At 34.4% G+C, this 21,781-nt stretch overlaps 2 protein-coding genes across 2 annotated transcripts in view; both read left to right on the top strand.

The window, feature by feature from the left end:
• Positions 1 to 4,790, top strand: part of LOC142225437 (uncharacterized) — a 40,756-nt gene extending 35,966 nt beyond the window's left edge. Inside the window, exons 7-8 of the mRNA XM_075295190.1 lie at positions 3,105 to 3,211; positions 4,596 to 4,790. Coding sequence (XP_075151305.1) covers positions 3,105 to 3,211; positions 4,596 to 4,790 — 302 coding nt within the window. The remainder of the gene's footprint in view (positions 1 to 3,104; positions 3,212 to 4,595) is intronic.
• A 13,811-nt stretch (positions 4,791 to 18,601) lies between these two features.
• Dhc98D (Dynein heavy chain at 89D) overlaps positions 18,602 to 21,781 on the top strand; it is a 252,715-nt gene continuing 249,535 nt past the window's right edge. The window contains exons 1-4 of the mRNA XM_075295234.1: positions 18,602 to 18,982; positions 19,085 to 19,196; positions 19,285 to 19,412; positions 19,551 to 19,741. Coding sequence (XP_075151349.1) covers positions 18,941 to 18,982; positions 19,085 to 19,196; positions 19,285 to 19,412; positions 19,551 to 19,741 — 473 coding nt within the window. The 5' untranslated portion in view covers positions 18,602 to 18,940. The remainder of the gene's footprint in view (positions 18,983 to 19,084; positions 19,197 to 19,284; positions 19,413 to 19,550; positions 19,742 to 21,781) is intronic.

Here is a 21,781-nt window from a genome sequence, read left to right as displayed (position 1 = left end):
GCGGAACTTATCTCTTATCAATGAATTCCAAAAATATCATTTCGTGTGATTAATTTTAATGATACATTATGAGGCCATGCTACCAGTGTAGTATGGTATCTAAATATTTCCTGATATTATTCATACTTTACAATCGGAAAAGGTGATGAATTACCTTGCGTTGGCCCAACGGGAACATTGAAGATCCTGTGGAACTGGATTAAAATGCTGTCAAAATGCATTTGTTTGGGACAGTGCCATTTACACCAAATGCTCCTTTCTTGCTTTTTTAACCATTTGAATAAATCCTTTTAAGTCCATCCTTGCGTATGTTTATTAAAGTAAAGCATACGCCATAGTGGACATTAGATAGGATCACGGCCTAAAGTGGTGGGGGGAGGGGGGGAAGTTGATGCGGTCACCCCCAGTTTTGTAGCATATTCGAAGACAATTTCCGAACACCAAAACTTTTTTTCGTGCACCATGTCCGGAAGCGAAAGTGATTGTTAGAATTTTAAAACAGTAGGCTCTCAAATTGTTCTAGCAAAAACACAGACACTTTGCATAACGCAGAAAATGCCGTAGTGCAAACAACGAGTATGTATACAAAGATACCGTTACAAATTTACAGGTAAACAGGTTTTGTGTTCTAAATGCCTTACAAATTAATTTCGTAGATGTGAATAACGATGTGCATGTGGTTTCGATCGGACAGCATGACAACACAGCAAAAACTATGTTATTTGGTGGTATGTAGGGTGACCTATTGACTTTTTAAAATCTCTGTAACTTTTTTGTTTATGAATATAAGTAAATGTCTTTATAATGGTTATCAGAAATGGGCGAAATAAAAAAATTCAAAATCAAATTTGACGTCGGAGTCAAAAATTACCAATGCACGAAATATAGCCCCTGATCAACCACGAACAACGATATTCGTTTCTTTTCGATCGGACTTCAAATGATGATACAGCACAATAAATTGTATTTCGGGGGTCGTAGGGTGCACGAAAAAAAGGTTTGGTGTGCTGAAATTGTCTTCGAATATGCTACAAAACTGGGGGGTGACCGCATGAACTTCTTTTCGTGACCCTATCTAGTGGACATCAATTCGGGGTTTTGTAAAATACGGCCTATAAATGTATTTCGATATTCGAGAGCTAGAGTGAAACGAATGATTCATTTTTCGCCACTTATTAACATAAGAACAAAATAGATTTCGCCTGTCCTAGAATTGAGTGTTCATTTTTATACCCTCCATCATAGGATATGGGTATATTAACTTTGTCATTCCGTTTGTAACACATAGAAATATTGCTCTAAGACCCCATAAAGTATATATATTCTGGGTCGTGGTGAAATTCTGAGTCGATCTAAGCATGTCCGTCCGTCCGTCCGTCTGTTGAAATCACGCTAACTTCCGAACAAAACAAGCTATCGACTTGAAACTTGGCACAAGTAGTTGTTATCGATGTAGGTCAGACGGTATTGAAAATGGGCCATATCGGTCCACTTTTACGTATAGCCCCCATATAAAGGGACCATCAGATTTGGCTTGTGGAGCCTCTAACAGACTCATATTTCACCCGATCCGGCTGAAATTTGGTGTATGGTGTTTGTATATGGTCTCTAACAACCATGCAAAAATTGGTCCACATCGGTCCATAATTATATATAGACCCCATATAAACCGACCTCCAGATTTGGCTTGCGAAGCCTCAAAGAGAAGCAAATTGCATCCGATCCGGCTGAAATTTGGTACATGGTATTGGTATATGGTCTCTAACAACCGTGCAAAAATTGGTCCACATCGGTTCATAATTATATATAGGCCCCATATAAACCGATCCCCAGATTTGGCTTGCGAAGTCTCCAAGAGAAGCAAATTTCATCCAATCCGGTTGTAATTTAGAACATGGTGTTAGTATATGATCTTTAACAACCGTGGCAGAATTGGTCCATATCGGTCCATAATTATATATAGCCCCCATATAAAACGTTCTCCAGATTTGACCTCCGGAGCCTCTTGGAAGAGCAAAATTCATCCGATACGGTTCAAATTAGGAACGTGGTGTTAGTATATGGTCGCTAACAACCATACCAAAATTGGTCCAATCACACAAATTGGTCCATATCGGTTAATAATCATGGTTGCCACTAGAGCCAAAAATAATCTACATAAATTTTATTTCTAGAGAAAATTTTGTTAAAATTTTATTCGGTTCATAATAAAATTTTCATCATTGTCAAAATTTTATTTCTATAGAAAATTTTGTCAAAATTTTATTTCTATAGAAAATTTTGTCAAAATTTTATTTCTATAGAAAATTTTGTTAAAATTTTATTCGGTTCATAATCATAGTTGCCACTCGAGCCAAAAATAATCTACCAAGATTTTATTTCTATAGAAAATTTTGTCAAAAGTTTATTTCTATAGAAAATTTTGTTAAAATTTTATTTCTGTATAAATTTTTGTCAAAATTTTCTTTCTATAGAAAATTTTGTCAAAATTTTTATTTCTATAGAAAATTTTGTGAAAATTTTGTTTCTATAGAAAATTTTTTTTAAATTTTATTTCTGTAGAAAATTTTGTAAAAATTTTATGTCTACTTTGTCAAACTGAATTATATACGTATTGAATCGATCTTTTTTGATTTAATATATACCACGTATGGACTTACATACAATTTAGAAGATGTTGTTAGGAGGTTTTAAGATACCTTGCGATCGGCAAGCGTTACCGCAACTTAAGTAATTCGATTCTGGATGGCAGTGTTTAGAAGAAGTTTCTACGTAATCCATGATGGAGGGTACATAAGCTTCGGCCTGGCCGAACTTACGGCCGTATATACTTGTTGTCACTCATTTCATTGGCGTTTTTTGCTATAGACTTTTTCAGTTTTTGTGAAATAGGTATATTTGGAAGTTTTAAGATATATACGAATTCCATCAGCTAATATGGTATAGTGTAAATATTTAGAAACTAAACCATTAAACCATTTATATTCTCATAAGCCTTTTAGTCGGTCTTGAGGCTTACATTTCAAGGAGATTAAAAATTCTTTATATTATAGTGGAGCAAATGCTGTCATATTTATAAGTTTTACTTTTTTCCGTTTATTTAGCATTTTATTCCGATATCAGTGAATGTTTCGCCGAAATGCCACAAAACTTTGTATTTGGTACAGTACGAGGGGAACTAATAAGATCAATGAGACAGGATGTTGAGATGGTAAGTAAGAGTATCGTTGGTGTAAATTTGTTTTGATAAATTTCTATAACCACAAAATATCTAACAATAAATAAATATTATATTTATCGCATAAGCTACAGATGCATATAATCGCCAAATATGTATACTAGGTAATGTGATAATAATTAGGCATATCGGGTCTTGTACGCCAATATTTTTTTTTCGTATTAAGGAATATTTGTTTGTCCTTTTTAAAGTAGTCCTAATAATAAGTTAATTAATTAATTTATTATTAAAATAACTCCCTAAACACCTTAGCGATACGGAATTGCTTGAAATATACATTTTCGTAATTAAAATAAATTCTCTACTGCATGTATATTTAATTAAAATAACTAATTCCTTAAAAATTAAACACTTTAAGAGCAAATATTTAACAATGGGAAAAATCTATAAGCTCCATAGTAAGCCAAAGTATTTGGCCACAAAAGCAACTTCTCTTGTCAACAGCCACTTTCGACACGCCTGGATTGATTTTCCATTAACATATTTTTGCCTCTGCTTTTTAATTTTAAATATTGCTAATGTTTCTTTCCACCCCATATCCACCCACCCAACCAGTCAGTCAGTCATCCAGTCCTCTACTGAGTCCTTGGTTCCTAATGGCAATTTTGTGGGAGGCAATTTTCAATTAATCACAAAATCATCAATTTGTATGCCCCATAGCTCTTCCACCCCTAAAGGCAATGACAAAAAAGGGTTTTGCTTCAATACCTTCGTTTGGATAGGGTGGATGGGGAAGAGGGCCTCTGAGATGATCACATCAGCACAAAGGGAAGAAGCACAACACAGCTCCATCAACATTGTAATGAAGTGTAGAAATATTGTAATTAATTCTTTTTCCCCTCTGCATTGAAACGAAGGCGATGAATGGCACGCGCATTATTAACCATCTATCAAATTGCCTCGGGGGCATTTCATTTTTCCACTTGAGGGAATATTTTGGCCCGGCTCAATAAGGCCATCATAGGGTATCAAACATTTAAAGTGGTCCAAGTGCTGAGATTGCAAATGGGCACAAATATTTCTACCCCACCTGCCAAACCAGAGAGGGGATGGTGTTTAGTTTTCTGTTGGCATCAGTCATCGGTTGTCTTGAGAGAATTGTTTAAAGTACATTTTTCTTAATCTTGTTTCGCATCTGTGAAATGTTTTAGGTTTGCTTTTCATCAATGTTCTTGTTCCTAATTAGAGAGGTTTATGTCATGGTTTCTTATATCTATGGACAGTTAAAATAATGTGAAATTTCTTGGTCATTTTATGAATTATCTCAGTTTAAGAATATGTATCAAAAGATTTTGCCCTCTGGCCATTTTATCTGAAAATGTTCATTTTCTTTAATTTTTTCTTATGTTCATTTTAGATTTATAAACGAGCAATTGAATTTCAATTTCGTGAACCAAAATTAATAGAAGGCAAACACATGGAGAGTTATGAATCACAAACACCTACGGAAGTTGGGGCAGATGCAACCGAGGTAAAGGATACAGCTCCTGGTCTCTTAGAATTGGCGAAACCATCGGAATTTCGATTGAAAGCACTTAAACAAAAGAGGTAAGTAAACATACTGAAAAGGATATTCTATTGAAATTTTTGGTTCAAACGGAAAATTAGACAATTCTGCATTAAGGCAACATTGAGTGCGTATCTTATGGATGTCATAATTTCTGAGACATCTTATGTTTTATGTTGTACATTGAGTGCGTATCGTAGCCCGGATGTCATAATTTCTGAGACATCTTATGTTTTATGTTGTAACCATTCAGGCTATTTTTTATGAAACGCCATTCAGACTCGACTGTAAAACGAGAAGAACCTTGTCATTGAGCTTTACATGGAATTGAACAACAATCAATAATCAGAGAGAAGTTCATCACCAATGTTATCACAAAAGACAGAGTAGTCTATGTGAGCTAATCCTATGTAAGACTATGCTCGTCTTAGAATTTCCCAGTGACTCATTAAAATGCGACAAGCATAATTATAAACCGATATGGACCTATGTATGTCCCAGCAAAAAAAGCGTCTCCGAAAAGTAGTGAAAATGTTCTTTTTGGATCCGGAAGTGGTGCAAATTTGGCTCAGAAGCAACGAATTTAACATGGGCTTTTCATAGGACGGGTGTCCACCATTTCAACAGCCGTTGCACTGAATTTGAATCAGTTTTTAGGGTGTGATGTGAATTCAGTGTTTTGGATGTTAATAAAAAAAAAATTTTGTGATATTTTGCTAAATAAATAATTTTTATAAATTTTTATGATTTTTAATGCATTCTAACGTTTGACATCAACTAATTTCAAAAATTCACAATGTTTCTAGAATGGATTTAGAATTTTTATCAACAAAACTTGAATAATTGGTTCCATTTTATTAATTCTTACTCTGTTTTTAATCTATTTGAAACAAAAAAATATGAAAAAAGCGATTTATAAAAAAATATAATTAAAAGAACTTCTTTTGTGGTTAAAATAGACAACATCTTTGGGAGGACATTTTTGGAAGTGCTTTTAAAGTTATGTCTTTAGAAGAACTTCGAAATTTTTTGCTAGGGTATGGTATGTGTGGAGGCCACCTCACACAAATATCTACGGATGAAATTTGATCTTCAAAGGAGCCTCTTTGAAGAAATCAATTCTAGGAATCGGTTTTTAGGTATATCCCCCATATACCTAAAAAACAACATCTAACCAACATAAACAGCAACTATTTTCTGCTAAGTTTCAAGTCGATAATTTGATTTGTTCGAGAGTAAGTGTAATTTCAACAAACGGACGGACATCGCTACATCAACTACGAATTTCAGCACGACCCAGAATATATATAATTTATGGGATCTGGACCCAATGTTTCGATACATTACAAACGGTATGACAAATTTAGTATAACACCCATCTTATGCTGGAACATAAAATACCAAATATATGAGCTGCAAAATTATCCCTTTATCAGGTTCCCGATGTATCAGGCTCACTTAGACTATTCAGTCCATTGTGATACCACATTGGTGAACTTCTCTCTTATCACTGAGTGCTGCCCGATTCCATGTTAAGCTCAATGACAAGGGACCTCCTTTTTATAGCCGAGTCCGAACGGCGTTCCACATTGCAGTGAAACCACTTAGAGAAGCTTTGAAATCCTCAGAAATGTCACCAGCATTACTGAGGTGGGATAATCTACCGCTGAAAAACTTTTTGGTGTTCGGTCGTAGCAGGAATCGAACCCACGACCTTGTGTATGCAAGGCGGGCATGCTAACCATTGCACCACGATTGCTCCCCATTTATGGTAACCCATTATGGATATGCTTGGGACTGGTCCGAATGCACTTGTTAAGCAGTTTTTCACCCTAACTCCGTAATCAGTTCTTGCTGGGTATATTCTTAACCAGGGGATGTCCCGTTTGTGGTATTTGCTACAGCCTTTAATAATGAAGCTATCGTTTTGACATTTAACACAGATTCGTATTTGCAAGCAAATTTCAACAAACTTATATGCTTAAATAAAAATGCCTCGGCTTTCCACGACCAAAAAATTTATAGATGCAGAAGTATTACGAAAAAAGGAGATTTAGAAAAACTATGCGATCTGGAAAACTAAAAAAATGGATGCGATTTTGTAACATCGTGTTATGCAAAAGAAGCTAGCTTTCTCATAACCGATAAGCTTTTTAGACCATTGTGCGTTAGTGCTAAACGAATATGGTTCATGTGTGCGTGTTTTCCCTCCTTTTTTCGTTTTTGTGTACGCATTTCTGCGTCGTTCCTTATGTTACCAGCTTTATTGCGAAATATGCTTTGTTGTACACCCTCATGCCTTCTCACTTCAGTGCGCTTTGTTTATCAATATTTAACTCGATTCCACTTTTTTCAGATTTATCTTTGTACCCAACATACAATTTTGCCTCAATAAAATTGGAAATTCTCTTTTATATGAGATATTTTTTATGTATAGGAATATAAGATAAATCCTCGAATTAGTGAAGTTTACGTTATGCATGTGAAGATTGATACGTATCGTATCGAAATAATACGTATATATTAACCCCCTAATGCCCAAGCTTCATTTAATAGGGAAGCTTTTAGTAAAACACACCTTAAAACAACAAAAATGGGCAAAATAAAAAGAAAACTTTTGAAACTATTCAAGAGGCTTTGCAGCATATGCTGAATTTTACGGTATACATATTTCTTGCTTAGTTCTCTTGCTTTTGTGTCGTTTACATTGAAAATTTAATCAGCTGGCAAAAAAATTGGGATATTGGAGGGTTAATATAGGACATATCCTATATTATGATATATAAAGCGGTCTTGAAATTGGCATTTATAAGCATTTATATTAGAAGGGCCAAATTAGCTTCTTTGTGGTGATCATATAATATTTCAACCATTGCAACCATTGTCGCCCAATGAGTGGTTATAAACAAACATAGCTGTCATTTGATACATTATGATCGGAATGAAAAAAGTTTCCAATTACAATCTTATATGTTATAGTCATCGATAAACATGATTTTCTCTCACATGATCACAATCTAAACTATTATGATATTTAAGAAAAAAAGTCACCAAGGTTGAAATGTTATGATCTTTATGAAAAACTTAAAAGTTACACAATTTAAGTACAAGTTAAAAGGTCAGGGTATAATAACTTTATTGATGTTCGACCCCCTAAAATATATACAGATCGACTCAGAATCACCTCTTGAGTCGATCTAGCGCTTTGTCCATTTATTTAGTCTTCGCAAGATTCCGGTCGCAATTATTAACCGATTTTGATGAAATTTGTTACAGGGTGGTTTTTGGGCACAAGGACGTTTTTTAAAAATTACCGAACAAATTTAAATTTGGAAGAAATCGGATCACATTTATATATAGCTCACATATATATGTATCGTCCGATTCCGAAAAATGGGGTCACGTTGCACTTTTTTACTAACCGATTTAGCACAAAGTAATACTTTTCATCACCTTTCAAGTCTGCAAAATTTTATCGAAATCGGTTCAGATTTAGATATAGCTGTCATATAAATGTATCGCGCGATTTTACCAAATTCGACCCTATGTATGCAAGGCGCCACGGTGGCTGCATATATACTTGATTTTTAGTTAATTATTGGAATGAAGTTTTTATACCCTCCATCATAGGATGGGGGTATATTAACTTTGTCATTCCGTTTGTAACACATCGAAATATTGCTCTAAGACCCCATAAAGTATATATATTCTGGGTCGTGGTGAAATTCTGAGTCGATCTAAGCATGTCCGTCCGTCTGTTGAAATCACGCTAACTTCCGAACAAAACAAGCTATCGACTTGAAACTTGGCACAAGTAGTTGTTATCGATGTAGGTCGAAAGGTATTGAAAACGGGCCATATCGGTCCACTTTTACGTATAGCCCCCATATAAAGTGACCCTCAGATTTGGCTTGTGGAGCCTCTAACAGAAGCATATTTCATCCGATCCGGCTGAAATTTGGTACATGGTGTTGGTATATCGTCCCTAACAACCATGCAAAAATTGGTCCATATCGGTCTATAATTATATATAGCCCCCATATAAAGGGACCCTCAGATTTGGCTTGTGGAGCCTCTAACATAGGCATATTTCATCCGATCCGGCTGAAATTTGGTACATGGTGTTGGTATATCGTCCCTAATAACCATGCAAAAATTGGTCCATATCGGTCCATAATTATATATAGGCCCCATATAAACCGATCCCCAGATTTGGCTTGTGGAGCCTCTAAGAGAAGCATATTTAATCCGATCCGGCTGAAATTTGGTACATGGTGTTAGTATATGGTCTCTAACAATCATGCAAAAATTGGTCCACATCGGTCCATAATTATATATAGCCCCCATATAAACCGATCTCCAGATTTGGCTTGCGAAGCCTCAAAGAGAAGCAAATTGCATCCGATCCGACTGAAATTTGGTACATGGTATTGGTATATGGTCTCTAGCAACCGTGCAAAAATTGGTCCACATCGGTCCATAATTATATATAGCGCACATATAAACCGATCCACAGATTTGTGTTGCGGAGCCTCTAAGAGAAGCAAATTTCATCCCATCCGGCTGAAATTTGGTACATGGTATTGGTATATGGTCTCTAGCAACCGTGCAAAAATTAGGCCATATCGGTCCATAATTATATATAGCCCCCATATAAAACGTTCTCCAGATTTGACCTCAGGAGCCTCTTGGAGGAGCAAAATTCATCCGATCCGGTTCAAATTAGGAACGTGGTGTTAGTATATGGTCGCTAACAACCATACCAAAATTGGTCCAATCACACAAAAATTGGTCCATATCGGTTCATAATCATGGTTGCCACTAGAGCCAAAAATAATCTACCAAAATTTTATTTCTATAGAAAATTTTGTCAAAATTTTATTTCTAGAGAAAATTTTGTTAAAATTTTATTCGGTTCATAATAAAATTTTCATCATTGTCAAAATTTTATTTCTATAGAAAATTTTGTTCAAATTTTATTCGGTTCATAATCATGGTTGCCACTCGAGCCAAAAATAATCTACGAAGATTTTATTTCTATAGAAAATTTTGTCAAAAGTTTATTTCTATAGAAAATTTTGTTAAAATTTTATTTCTGTAGAAATTTTTGTCAAAATTTTCTTTCTATAGAAAATTTTGTGAAAATTTTTATTTCTATAGAAAATTTTGTGAAAATTTTATTTCTATAGAAAATTTTGTTAAAATTTTATTTCTGTAGAAAATTTTGTCAAAATTTTATGTCTACTTTGTCAAACTGAATTATATACGTATTGGATCGATCTTTTTTGATTTAATATATACCACGTATGGACTTACATACAATTTAGAAGATGGTGTTAGGAGGTTTTAAGACACAATCCATGATGGAGGGTACATAAGCTTCGGCCTGACCGAACTTACGGCCGTATATACTTGTTTTTTTATGAAATATGCAAATGCCGTATTTTATGACAACATTTGTTAGTGAATATAATTTTAAATTTAGCTGAATTATAATGCCACAAAAATAATTACAATGTCTTCACTATATAACTCCGCTTTACGAGAATGTATCCGAAAAAAATTTATCTCAATTAAAAAAAATTAAAAAATAATAACAAAGTCTTCTTATAACATTTCGGCTTGGTTTGGATAATTTATACTCAAATAAACCCATTTCATATTAATATTGCATATTGAAAACTGATTTTAATTTAAAACGAAAAAGTTTACTAGTCTCATGTAACCCAAATCCTATAGTCGCCTTTGTTTCATTCCGATCCACAACAATCTTTGGTCGGTTCCCTTCGTTTCGTATAATGTACAAAATTACAATAAACCATCTGATAACAGAGGAAAGTTGCCATTCGGTTATGCTATCATCGTAGTTTTCTTTTTTTCTTTTATTTTAATTCTTTGGTCATTCTTCTTGTAGTTTTTTGTTGGTCTTTAGCGTTTTTTAATCGGATTTTTTCCGTTACTCTTTGGCAATTAAATTTGCTGTTGGTATTCACTGACCGTTTTTTGGTAAAATATTTTGCAAAACAAAAATTTCTTTGTACTTTTTAAGTTGTAGTACGCCTTTACTCTGATATAAAAATCAAACAAAGATGTGAATGAATTCACGAATGAATGCGCCAACGAATAGCAATTTTAATCGTTTTTTAGTTTTGAACTCGAACTAGAGCTGAAGGCACATGTTTGTGATTGTTCTATGTCAAAATTATAAAAATTTAAGCAACATTTCAATTTTTTTAAATTCGAACAAGACAAGATTACAAGTATCGAGATCTTTATGAGTACAATACCATGGAGGGAATAAAGGAAAAAGCCTGTGCCAAATTTTGAGAAGATAGAGTGCATTTACACATTGAGATGCAGAAGGAAATAAACAAATGAGCAGTGATAAATCGACCCGAAATTGCGTTGTATGCGACAGCTCTCAGATTTTTTTTTCTGACCTATTGTTCCAAATCATAATGCCCTGCAAAAATTCCACACATGTAACAAGGAATGATCTTTGAGAATTAACTTTTTATAAGAACTACCGGAAATCTTGGAAATTTTCGAACATCAGAAATTTGTACCATAAACATATTTTTATTAAAACTGAAAACCCCCTTCCACTATATGATGGGGGTATACTAACTTTGTCAGTCCGTTTGTAACACATGGGGTCTCAGGCCCCATAACTTATATATATATATTGGCACGGAGCGAGATTCTTAGTCAATTAAGAGATGCCCGTCCGTCTGTTGAAATCACGCAAACTTCCGAGCGAAACAATATATTGACTTTGAAACAAAAAGTAGCTGTTATAGCCCCTAAATTAACCGACTACCAGATTTGACTTGCTGATCTCCTTGGGAGAGAACATTTCAGTACCGGATAGGTTGAAATTTGGTACGCGATGTTAGTAAATGCAGTCTAATAACCAGGCAAAAATTGTTCAATATGGGTCCATAATTATATATGTATAGCCCCCAAATTAAACCGATGCCCACATTTGACCTCGGAGACCTCTTGCAGGAGTAAATTTAAATCGGACAGATTAAAATTTGGCCCTCTAATTACGACGCGAAAGTTATTTATAGACTCCTCTAAAGAGTCTTATGTGGCAATTACAAATATTTTTCTAACAAAATATTTTTTTTTATGTTTTACATCTTTTTTATTATGTTATTTTCGGCATATATTCTAGTATAAATATATTTCATCAATTAAACATAAAAAAAAATTAAAAATGATCGAAAATTTGCAAAACCTTCTTCCATGGGTGAAAGAGTCAAATGTCACAGATTCAAATCCCAGCGGGGATGAAATTTAATATTTTTATACCATCCACCATAGGATGGGAGTATATTAACATTGTCATTCCGTTTGTAACACATCGAAATATTGTTCTAAGATCCCATAAAGTATATATATTCTGGGTCGTGGTGCAGTTCTGAGGCGATCTGAGCATGTGCGTCCGTCCGTCCGTCTGTTGAAATCACGCTAAATTCCGAACGAAACAAGCTATCGACTTGAAACTTGGCACAAGTAGTTGTTATTGATGTAGGTCGGATGGTATTGCAAATGGACCATATCGGTTCACTTTTACGAATAGCCCCCATATAAACGGACCCCCTAAGAGAAGCAAATTTCATCCGATTCGGCTGAAATTTGGTACGTGGTGTAAGTATATGGTATCTAACAACTATGCAAAAATTGGTCCACATCGGTCAATATTTATATATAGCCCCGATATAAACCGATCCCCCGATTTGGCTTGCGGAGCCTCTAAGAGAAGCGAATTTCATCCGATCCGGCTGAAATTTAGTACATGGTGTTAGTATATGGTCTCTAATGACCATGCAAAAATTGGTCAACATCGGTCTATAAGTCAGTTGAAATTTGGTACATTGTGCTAGTATATGGCCGTTAACAACTATACCTAACTAGGTCCATATCAGTCTATAGTTATATATAGCCCTCAGATGAATCGATCCCCAATCACACAAAAATTGGTACATATCAAGTTCATAATTGTATATAGCCCCCATATAAGCGACCCCCATATTTCAATTCTGGCTCTCTACGTACCGTGCAAAAGTCCATATTTGTTGACTTACCTATACATACCTTTTTTGTCTAATATATATATCACGTATGGACTAACTCACAATTTAGAAAACGATGTTAAGAAGTTTTAAGATACCACAACCCAATTAATTCGATCGTAGAAGTTTCTACACAATCCATGGTGGAGGGTACATAAGATTCGGCCTGGTCGAACTTACGGCCGTATATACTTGTTTATTTTTTTTTAATAACAACTTTTCATTTAAAATAGCCTAATTGTTTATTTTCTAAAAGGACTGCATAGAAAGTGGAAAAATCAATGGGGGATTCCGGGATGCGCTTTAAAAGAAATGGGATCTTAGTGATAATTTTGCGGATTATCTTATAGTAAAGTCAATGTTGCAATACTAAAGTTTAGAAATTCAAATAAGCATGACATAAATTCCACTTTTCAATAAAGGACTCTCAATATATTAAATAGCCAACCTCAATCTCCAACTAGAGCATTTAAATTGTGTCAAGAAAGAATGTTCAAAATATAAAAAAAACAATATTTTGTGAACTTTCTTAAAGGTTACATATTAAATATTTTTTTTTCTTTGGTGAACTTTTGGCAAAAAAATTTTGAGGGTATGGAAATAATTGTTGTTTTTTTTTCTATTTGTCCTTTGGTGATTTCGTTACGCTTATCAGCAGGAGCTTTTATTACTTTTGTGTTAATTTGCTGTTGATTCAGCTAGTCCGTGTACATTTTTTCGTACTTGTCTCTATGTCTTTTTTTTTGCGGGGAGTTTGGTGTAATTTTGTATTCGCCACTTTTAATTTATATCCCAATGGGTTGGCTGTTGGCTACACAAATCCTCCATTTCACTTCGGGACAGACGTCGTTAAGCAGTATCCCAACGTTTCTTTTTTACGATTTGTGGCCTTTTTCGTAGGATGAAAATTTTTGTTTTTTACCCTGATACTTGGCACTTTCAGCTGTTGAAATGGCCAGACGGTGGAGGAGTAGAATTGTTTAATCCGTGTCGCTGTGTTCCGTTTGTCTGTCAACAAATAAACCCTTTTTTCCCTTCGCTGATTTAACAATAATTATTATTGGATTGTTTCATGAAAATTGTTTTTAACAAAAAAAAAAAAAACACCAACAACAAATGCTACTTCCAAATGTTGCCATGAACCATTAAAAGGAAAATGGAGAAATTAGCTGAAAAACGAGCTCTAGAAGCTAAAACTAAGGCTCTAAGGGCAACAGCAAATCAAGGTGAAGATCCGGCCAATGCTGTTATGGGAGGAGCTACAGTGACCGATGCCAATGACGATGAAGACGAAGAGGATATACAGGATAGTCAAAAAGAAAATGATAGAACTTCGTTAAGTTCGTCTGATGGAGATATGGGTGAGTCCAATAATATGATAAACATTTTGTGTTGTTTCTTTTTTTTCTTAAATCTTACGACCAGCAGGAGGTAAGATAATTAAAATCATAAAAGTCTTGAGCAACTGGCAGACAGTGGTCAGAAAATTAATACACTTACAAATATTATATATTCACACAAAACTGATTGACCGATGTCTTTTTATTAGTAGTTAACCGAATATGTCATGTATATGTCCAAAAGTTGGGATTTTCAACCAACATGGCATGCGTACTAATTATGTACCAATATTGAGAGATAGATATAATTTTGTGTGCTTAAACCTAAATACCGACATCACTGAATTTCATATAAAGTGGGCTATCGGGCTAGTTAGTAAAAATGGGATATATTTAAATCTCAAGCCATTTTTATGCAATTTTACGAAAGTGTGTTTTTGGTTTATCGGGAGATACATTAAAGGTAGAGGTGAATTTGAGACATTTTTCCGACCTAACAGTAGCTATTTTACAAACAGTCAACTAGATCTCGCCGAGATAGGTGGTGAATTGTGGGTTTTTTGTCAATATTTGGCCAAATCGGGCGATAAGCCGGAGGCAAAACTTAATTCTAACCGATTCTTTGAAACAGAAAACAAATTTGTTGTGCCAGCCAAGTTTTTTTGTTTATCCGAATTATTCGGTCGCATCTACTATCAAAATATACGGAATAAATTTTAGATTTTATCTTATTTAATTTTATTACAAATTAATATTTTTTATTGATCATTATATTGATCACTAATGAAAAACACCGGAATGCGTATATCCAAACACACTCAACATCTGCATTTGTGGTTCTTGGTGGACAGTTCTCAAAATATCTCCCTCTTCATTCGTCATTTGATTGGGAGTCGCTGAAGCAAAACAAATATATTGAAAATACCAACTGTGTCATTCCACCGCCACATTATAGTCATCGGAAGCATAATAAATGAATAATAAATGATCTTGGTCCATTGCCGCCTATACTCACTTTCACAACCACGTGATCGATATCATGGTTCGTAACATTTTTCTTATGCCTTCGAACCAGGCGATTTTTTCTCGTATCTTGATAGATTTTGAGTTCGATGACGAGATAGATAAGCCATTTATTTTTTTTTTTTTTGTTTATTTATTGTTTCTTTATAACGTTATAAATTTACAAATTTCATAGTATGGCCTCAGCGCCTTAAGGCATTGTAGAGGCTCGTTGGCAACATATAATATAATCTTAGATTTTTAAATTTTCATTCAATACATTAACTTAAAAAAAAAACTCGAGGTTAGAACTAAAATTATATTAGGAGTTCATCGATGTTTGTTTTCAAAAATTCCTTTATTCTCACTTTAAAAACAGAGATACTTGAAACAGACTTGATTTCACTGGGCAAACTATTAAATCTTAAACTGCCAGAATATTCAATTCTTTGTTTAGTTGTTTCACTTCTGCATAAAACCACATTTAGCATATTATTATTACGAGTGTTTATGTTGTGACTATTGGACAAGAACGAAATTGTATGATGTCCTATTTTATGCAAACATTTGTATACATATAACAATAGTTGAAGGTTATAAGTTCCGTGAATTGGTAAAATAAGAGGGAAAACATCTTTATACAGGGCAAGCGTAGGGTATCCTATAGGCAAATTTGCCACTGCTTTTAATGCCTTATTCTGCATTCTTTGCAGAGTCCTTAACTCCGCACTCTTCCTGTGCGCATAAATTATAGCCAAATAGTTACAATGGCTTTGAATCAGAGCCTGGTAAATCAAAAGTTTAGTCCTTTGGTCAAATCTATTCCTAAATTTTCGCAAAATTCCTACAGCTGGGGCAATTTTTGATTTCACATATCGTATATGTTGATCATTTACCTTTTACAACCTCCGAAGGATGTCACATCTTGATATATTTCATAAAATTGTATGAAAAATTGGGGAAGAAGGTAAATGATGAGTGGTATTAATATAATTTTATGTGTAACTTACTTACTTAAGAATGGAGCTACCGGATTAAAAAAACGGTTAGATATAAATTGAAGAAATCCTTGTTGGGCTTAATAATTTTTTTTAATTGAACTATTTATTTTTGAAACAAAAATATCTTGTTTGTTGTAATATATATGTAGTCCATAGCAACAAGTTTCCTTTATAACTATCAAATCGGTTATCTCAACAGGGTGGAATAAATTGAAAAGGTTGCTTACTTCTATATATAAATAACGACCAATATTTGGTCGTGTGTACCAACCCAGCAAAAAAAGCGTCGCCAAAAAAGGAATGAAAATGTTCTTTTTGGATCCGGAAGTGGTGCAAAATTGACGCAGAAGCGGCGAATTTAACATGGGCTTGTCATAGGACGGAAGTCCTTTATTTCAACAGCCGTTCCACTGAATTTGCATCACTTCTTTAGTGTGATCGGAATTCAATGTTTTGGATGTAAATTAAAATATTCTGTGATATTTTGTCAAATAAATAATTTTTATAAATTTTTATAATTTTTAATGGATTATAACGCTTGTCGGAAACGTTTGACCTCAAATATTTTCAAAAATTCACGATTCTTTCAGATTGCATTTATCATTTTTTTCGACAAAATTTAAATGATTTGTACCATTTTATGAATTCTTTCTCTATTTTTTAACTTATTTGAAACAAAACAAGTTAAAATTACCCATTAAAAGTATGAAAAAACCAAGTTATAAAAAATTGACTTAAAAGAACTTCCTGGGTAGTTAAAATAAAGAACATCATTGGGAGCGCATCTTCTGGAAGTGCTTTTGAAGTTGTGCCTTTGGAAAAACTTCCAATTTTTTTTGCTGGGAACTTTTGGTCACAACGCTATTATGTTTGTTATTTAAACCATAAAATAATAGAAATAACCAATAATTATTCAACACAATTAAAAATTGAGAGTCGCCACTATCTACTTGAATTCCAACCAATCATTTCTCTGGATGTATTTATATGAGTATATTGGGAGCCACCGTGGTGCAGTGGTTATCATGCCCGCATTACATACGCAAGGTCGTGGGTTCGATTTATCTAATGCTGGCGACATTTATGAGTGTTTCAAAGTTTCTGTAAGTGGTTTCACTGCAATGTGGAACGCCGTTCGGACGCGGCTATAAAAATCAGGAGCTTAATTGTCATTGAGCTTAACATGGAATCGGGCAGCACACAGTGATAAGAGAAAAATTCACCACCGTGGTATCACAATTGACTGAATAGTCTAAGTGAGCCTGATACATCGGGCTGCCACCTAACCTATATGAGTATATTTATTCAAATTTTGTATATGGCTAGGGTGACTCAGGGGCCGGTCCTAAGCAATATTGTCAAAGACACTATGTGTGTAACTCGTCTCTATCTGGGTGTTTCAAACAAATGCTTTAACTGAAAATACCCTGCTTCATAGAATGGTTCAGGGTACACAAAATTTACCTTTTTATGGGAAAAATTAATTACATCGTGGGAAAATTTAACTAAATTTTATCCTATTCTTTGATATTTCCATTGTTTGATATTTCAATAAATAACTGACCTTGAGTGGACTAACCACCATTTATCAAATTCTTCTTTTTAATAAAACCAAACATGAACTGAATGTACACATTACATATTATCCACGCTGTAGTTCATTCTTACTATTTTTATTTATTGAAGGACATTTCCATATAGCTCCGTTAAGTTTTAACAACTAATTAAGAGAAAGATATATTTTCACTTGTTATCTTTGACCGAAATTAATTTTTTTGCAATAAACATAAGTTAACTTCAATTTAACAACTGTTTTTTTTTCTGTGTAAAAAGCAAAACTGTTGCATATGGGGCATGGGAACTCCAAGAGTTATTGTTGAGAAGCATCTCCATCCAGCATCAACGTGTGACTATTTGCTAAGGTCTATGACTCGGTAGTTTAATTTTCCAAACATCTTCATTACTAAGTCATCGATTATCCAATAATGTTCCGACAGAATGTCCTCCTTTGAATGCTTACGGGATTAGTGTCACTTAACCACTCTTAGTTAGCCTTCCTCGTTAAGTGGTTGAGCTCTCTTAACAAACTTTGCTAAAAATACAATCGGAAATCTAATTATCTGAAGTAAAAACAAACAGTTTGTGGTCATTTAAAACGAGAATGAAAGGGAAAAGGTTAACAAAAAAAAAAAAGAGCAACACACCTTGCTGGGCAACACAAACACAGTCACATTCACACACATACAGACGAACACAAAATAACAAAGATCAAGAAAATTAGATTGCTTTAATAAAAACGGAAACGGAAGAGGAAATTTAGAATTGGCAAAAACCATAATTGCTATTAGGCATTCCACCTCCATTTCATTTGATTCTCTTTCCTTGGTCTCTTTTCACACTGCCCGCCACCTCAAATTGGATCAGCTGAACAACCGGATGTCAAACTTACCATTGGTGAGAGATGGGACAGATTGCTGAAGGAAACGCATGAGAAAATAGAAACGCGTCGCCTAGAAACGGAAAATTTCAAAGAAAAATTGCCACCTCATCAAGAGGCTTTATTTAATCAATTAAAGGATTTCGAACAGGAAGTGGACTGGACCCTCAACCATATTGAATGGGCATTCAATTTACCCACATCATATGCAGCCCCCGGCCAAGAAGAAGTACATTTCGAGGAATCCAAAGTACGCATACCCATCGATCCCAAAAAGATTAATCTGATACCCACGTATACGCAAGAACAACTGGAAGATGTGGTCGGTGGGTGGATGCGTTACATAGACAAGCTGATTAAGACGCTCAAAGAAAAGGTGACAATGCCATTACCACATTGGAGATCAAAGCCCAAACAAAAAGGTTTTTAATGCGCTGGTCATCCTTTTTCGTTTTCTTTTCTTTTGCTATCATTATAGCCCCTGGATGAATTCACTCCCATGGCCGAGTATCGCTTGTGGCATTTTCGCGAGATTGAATTGAATGGCATATTGGAGCAGTTGAAATCGGAATTTGTTGTTGCTGTATTGGGTAAGTTTATTGAAGCAAAGAAAAAAAAAGCGAAAAGGAATTATTATTATTTTTATTTGTCTATCTGTTTTTTTCCACCCATCCGAAGATTCGCTCAAGGCCAACGATTCAAAGATACTAAGCCGTTGGACGGAAACTGTCACTGGGGTGGAAGAAAAATTTCGTCTGGCCAAAGAAAATGCTGACTATATTGGCACCATAACCGATTACTTGGAGGTAATTTGACGCACACACACACACACACACCCTCACGCACTTGAAGATATGACCACTTGAGAGTGATATATGGAATTTTGTTTTTCTTTGCCATTTCATTTTTACTTCTGTTGTTTTTTTTTTTTTTTTTATTTTTAGAAAATTCGTTCCTATGACAGTTTTAGAATGGCAACACTACTCATACCCAATGTTATGGTGGGTCTGCGTCACATATGGACCATGTCAAGTTATTACTGCCATGACGATAAAATGCAGGCCTTGTTGTGCCAAATATCCAATGTCTTTACCGAGAAAGTTAAAAACATTGTGTGTTTTGAAAAAATATTTCGGTAAGTGAAATTCTTGGTCCATCAAATGCAGAGTTTTTTCTGTTGGTTCGTAATGTAAAAAATAATATTTTTAAAAATAAGGCATAAAAAACACAACAAAATAAAAACAAGTATATATAGTAGTAAGTTCGGCCGTGTCGAATCTTAAATACCCACCACCATGAATCAAACAGTTTCCTTTGAAAGCTCTTCGTCGTAGCGAGTTACTTGATAATATATAGAAGTTCAGGGGGTTTTATGACAGATATTCTCCTATGCAGATCAGTTAAACCATTACGCTTCCCGAAGATAAATTTAAAGATTCTACCTATGAAGACTAGACCAGATTCTGGATTCAAAAGACGCAATTTTGTTCAAGTTTTAGAGGAATCATAAACATATCGTGAAAATTATGAAATAACTCCTTGATTTGAAATCTTCAATCTGTAGATAACCATTATTCAAATGATTAGAAAACGTAAAATCTGGAAATTTTGCTTTCGGTTTAAAGCAATTTATATAAGTCGAAGGAGTTAAATTTGAGAGATCAATCTATATGGGTATAGCACCCAAAAACATGATATTCGCCAAATTAAGCACACCTAATTGTGCTTCTGAAAAACTTACAGAATCTGGATCCCAAATCAGAGGGTGTGTTTATAAGGGGGATATATCAAAATCTGTACCGGTACACAATATATTCATAACACCTATTTACGGTCCTAAAAACCTCTAGATTTCAAATATCAGGTAAATTCGATAAAAACTACGTTTTCTACAAGCCCAAGAAGTAAATTCAGGAGACCGATTTATATGGGGGCTATACCAAAACATGGACCGATGCACACTATTTTCTTAAAACCTACACCCAGAAAAAAGGGGCTCTAATGTCAACTGAATTTTATTTTAGTTCATGAAGATTATTTGATTTTAGTTAAATTTTGCACAATATGAGTAAATGTTCCTTATTTGAATAACTTTTTGCTAACTTTAATGACGTGAACTAAAAATAAGAAAAAACAAGTAAGGAAAGTCTAAAGTCGGGCGGGGCCGACTATATTATACACTGCACCACTTTGTAGATCTAATTTTTCATGGTAGCCTGATACCGATACCATATAACATCCGTCAAATGTGTTGGGGTCTATATATAAAGGTTTGTCCCAAATAAATACATTTAAATATCACTCGATCTGGACAGAATTTGATAGACTTCTACAAAATCTATAGACTCAAAATTTAAGTCGACTAATGCACTAGGGCGGAACACAATGTTAGTAAAAAATATGGGAAACATTTAAATCTGAAGCAATTTTAAGGAAACTTCGCAAAAGTTTATTTATGATTTATCGCTCGATATATATGGATTAGAAGTTTAGGAAAATTAGAGTCATTTTTACAACTTTCCGACTAAGCAGTGGCGATTTTACAAGGAAAATGTTGGTATTTTGACCATTTTTGTCAAAATCAGAAAAACATATATGGGAGTTATATCTAAATCTGAACCGATTTCGACCAAATTTGGCACGCATAGCTACAATGCTAATTCTACTCCCTGTGCAAAATTTCAACTAAATCCGAGCAAGAAATTGGCCTCTGTGGTCATATGAGTGTAAATCGGGCGAAAGATATATATGGGAGCTATATCTAATAATCTGAACCGATTTCAATCAAATTTTGCACACTTGACTATACGACTAAGTGTTATGTTTGTACAAAATTTCAAGCAAATCGGTATAAAACTCTGGCTGCTGGGTCCATATTAGTGCATATCGGGCGAAAGATATATATGGGAGCTATATCTGAATCTGAACCGATTTCTTCCAAAATCAATAGGATTCCATTCTGACCCAAATTAGGAACATGTGCCAAATTTGAAGGCGATAGGACTTAAATTGCGACCTAGACTTTGATCACAAAAATGGACCCACCCTGAGCATTATTACCAAAGACACCATGTGTCTATCTCGTCTCCTTTTGGGTGTTACAAATATATGCACTAACTTATGATACTCTGTTCCACAGTGTGGCGCAGGGTATAAAAAGTTGTATACAAATGTA

Source organism: Haematobia irritans, chromosome 1 (assembly GCF_050003625.1).
Source record: "Haematobia irritans isolate KBUSLIRL chromosome 1, ASM5000362v1, whole genome shotgun sequence".
Lineage (NCBI taxonomy): Eukaryota > Metazoa > Arthropoda > Insecta > Diptera > Muscidae > Haematobia > Haematobia irritans.
The sequence above is the reverse complement of the archived record's forward strand: the minus strand, read 5'-3'. Positions and strand labels throughout refer to the sequence as shown.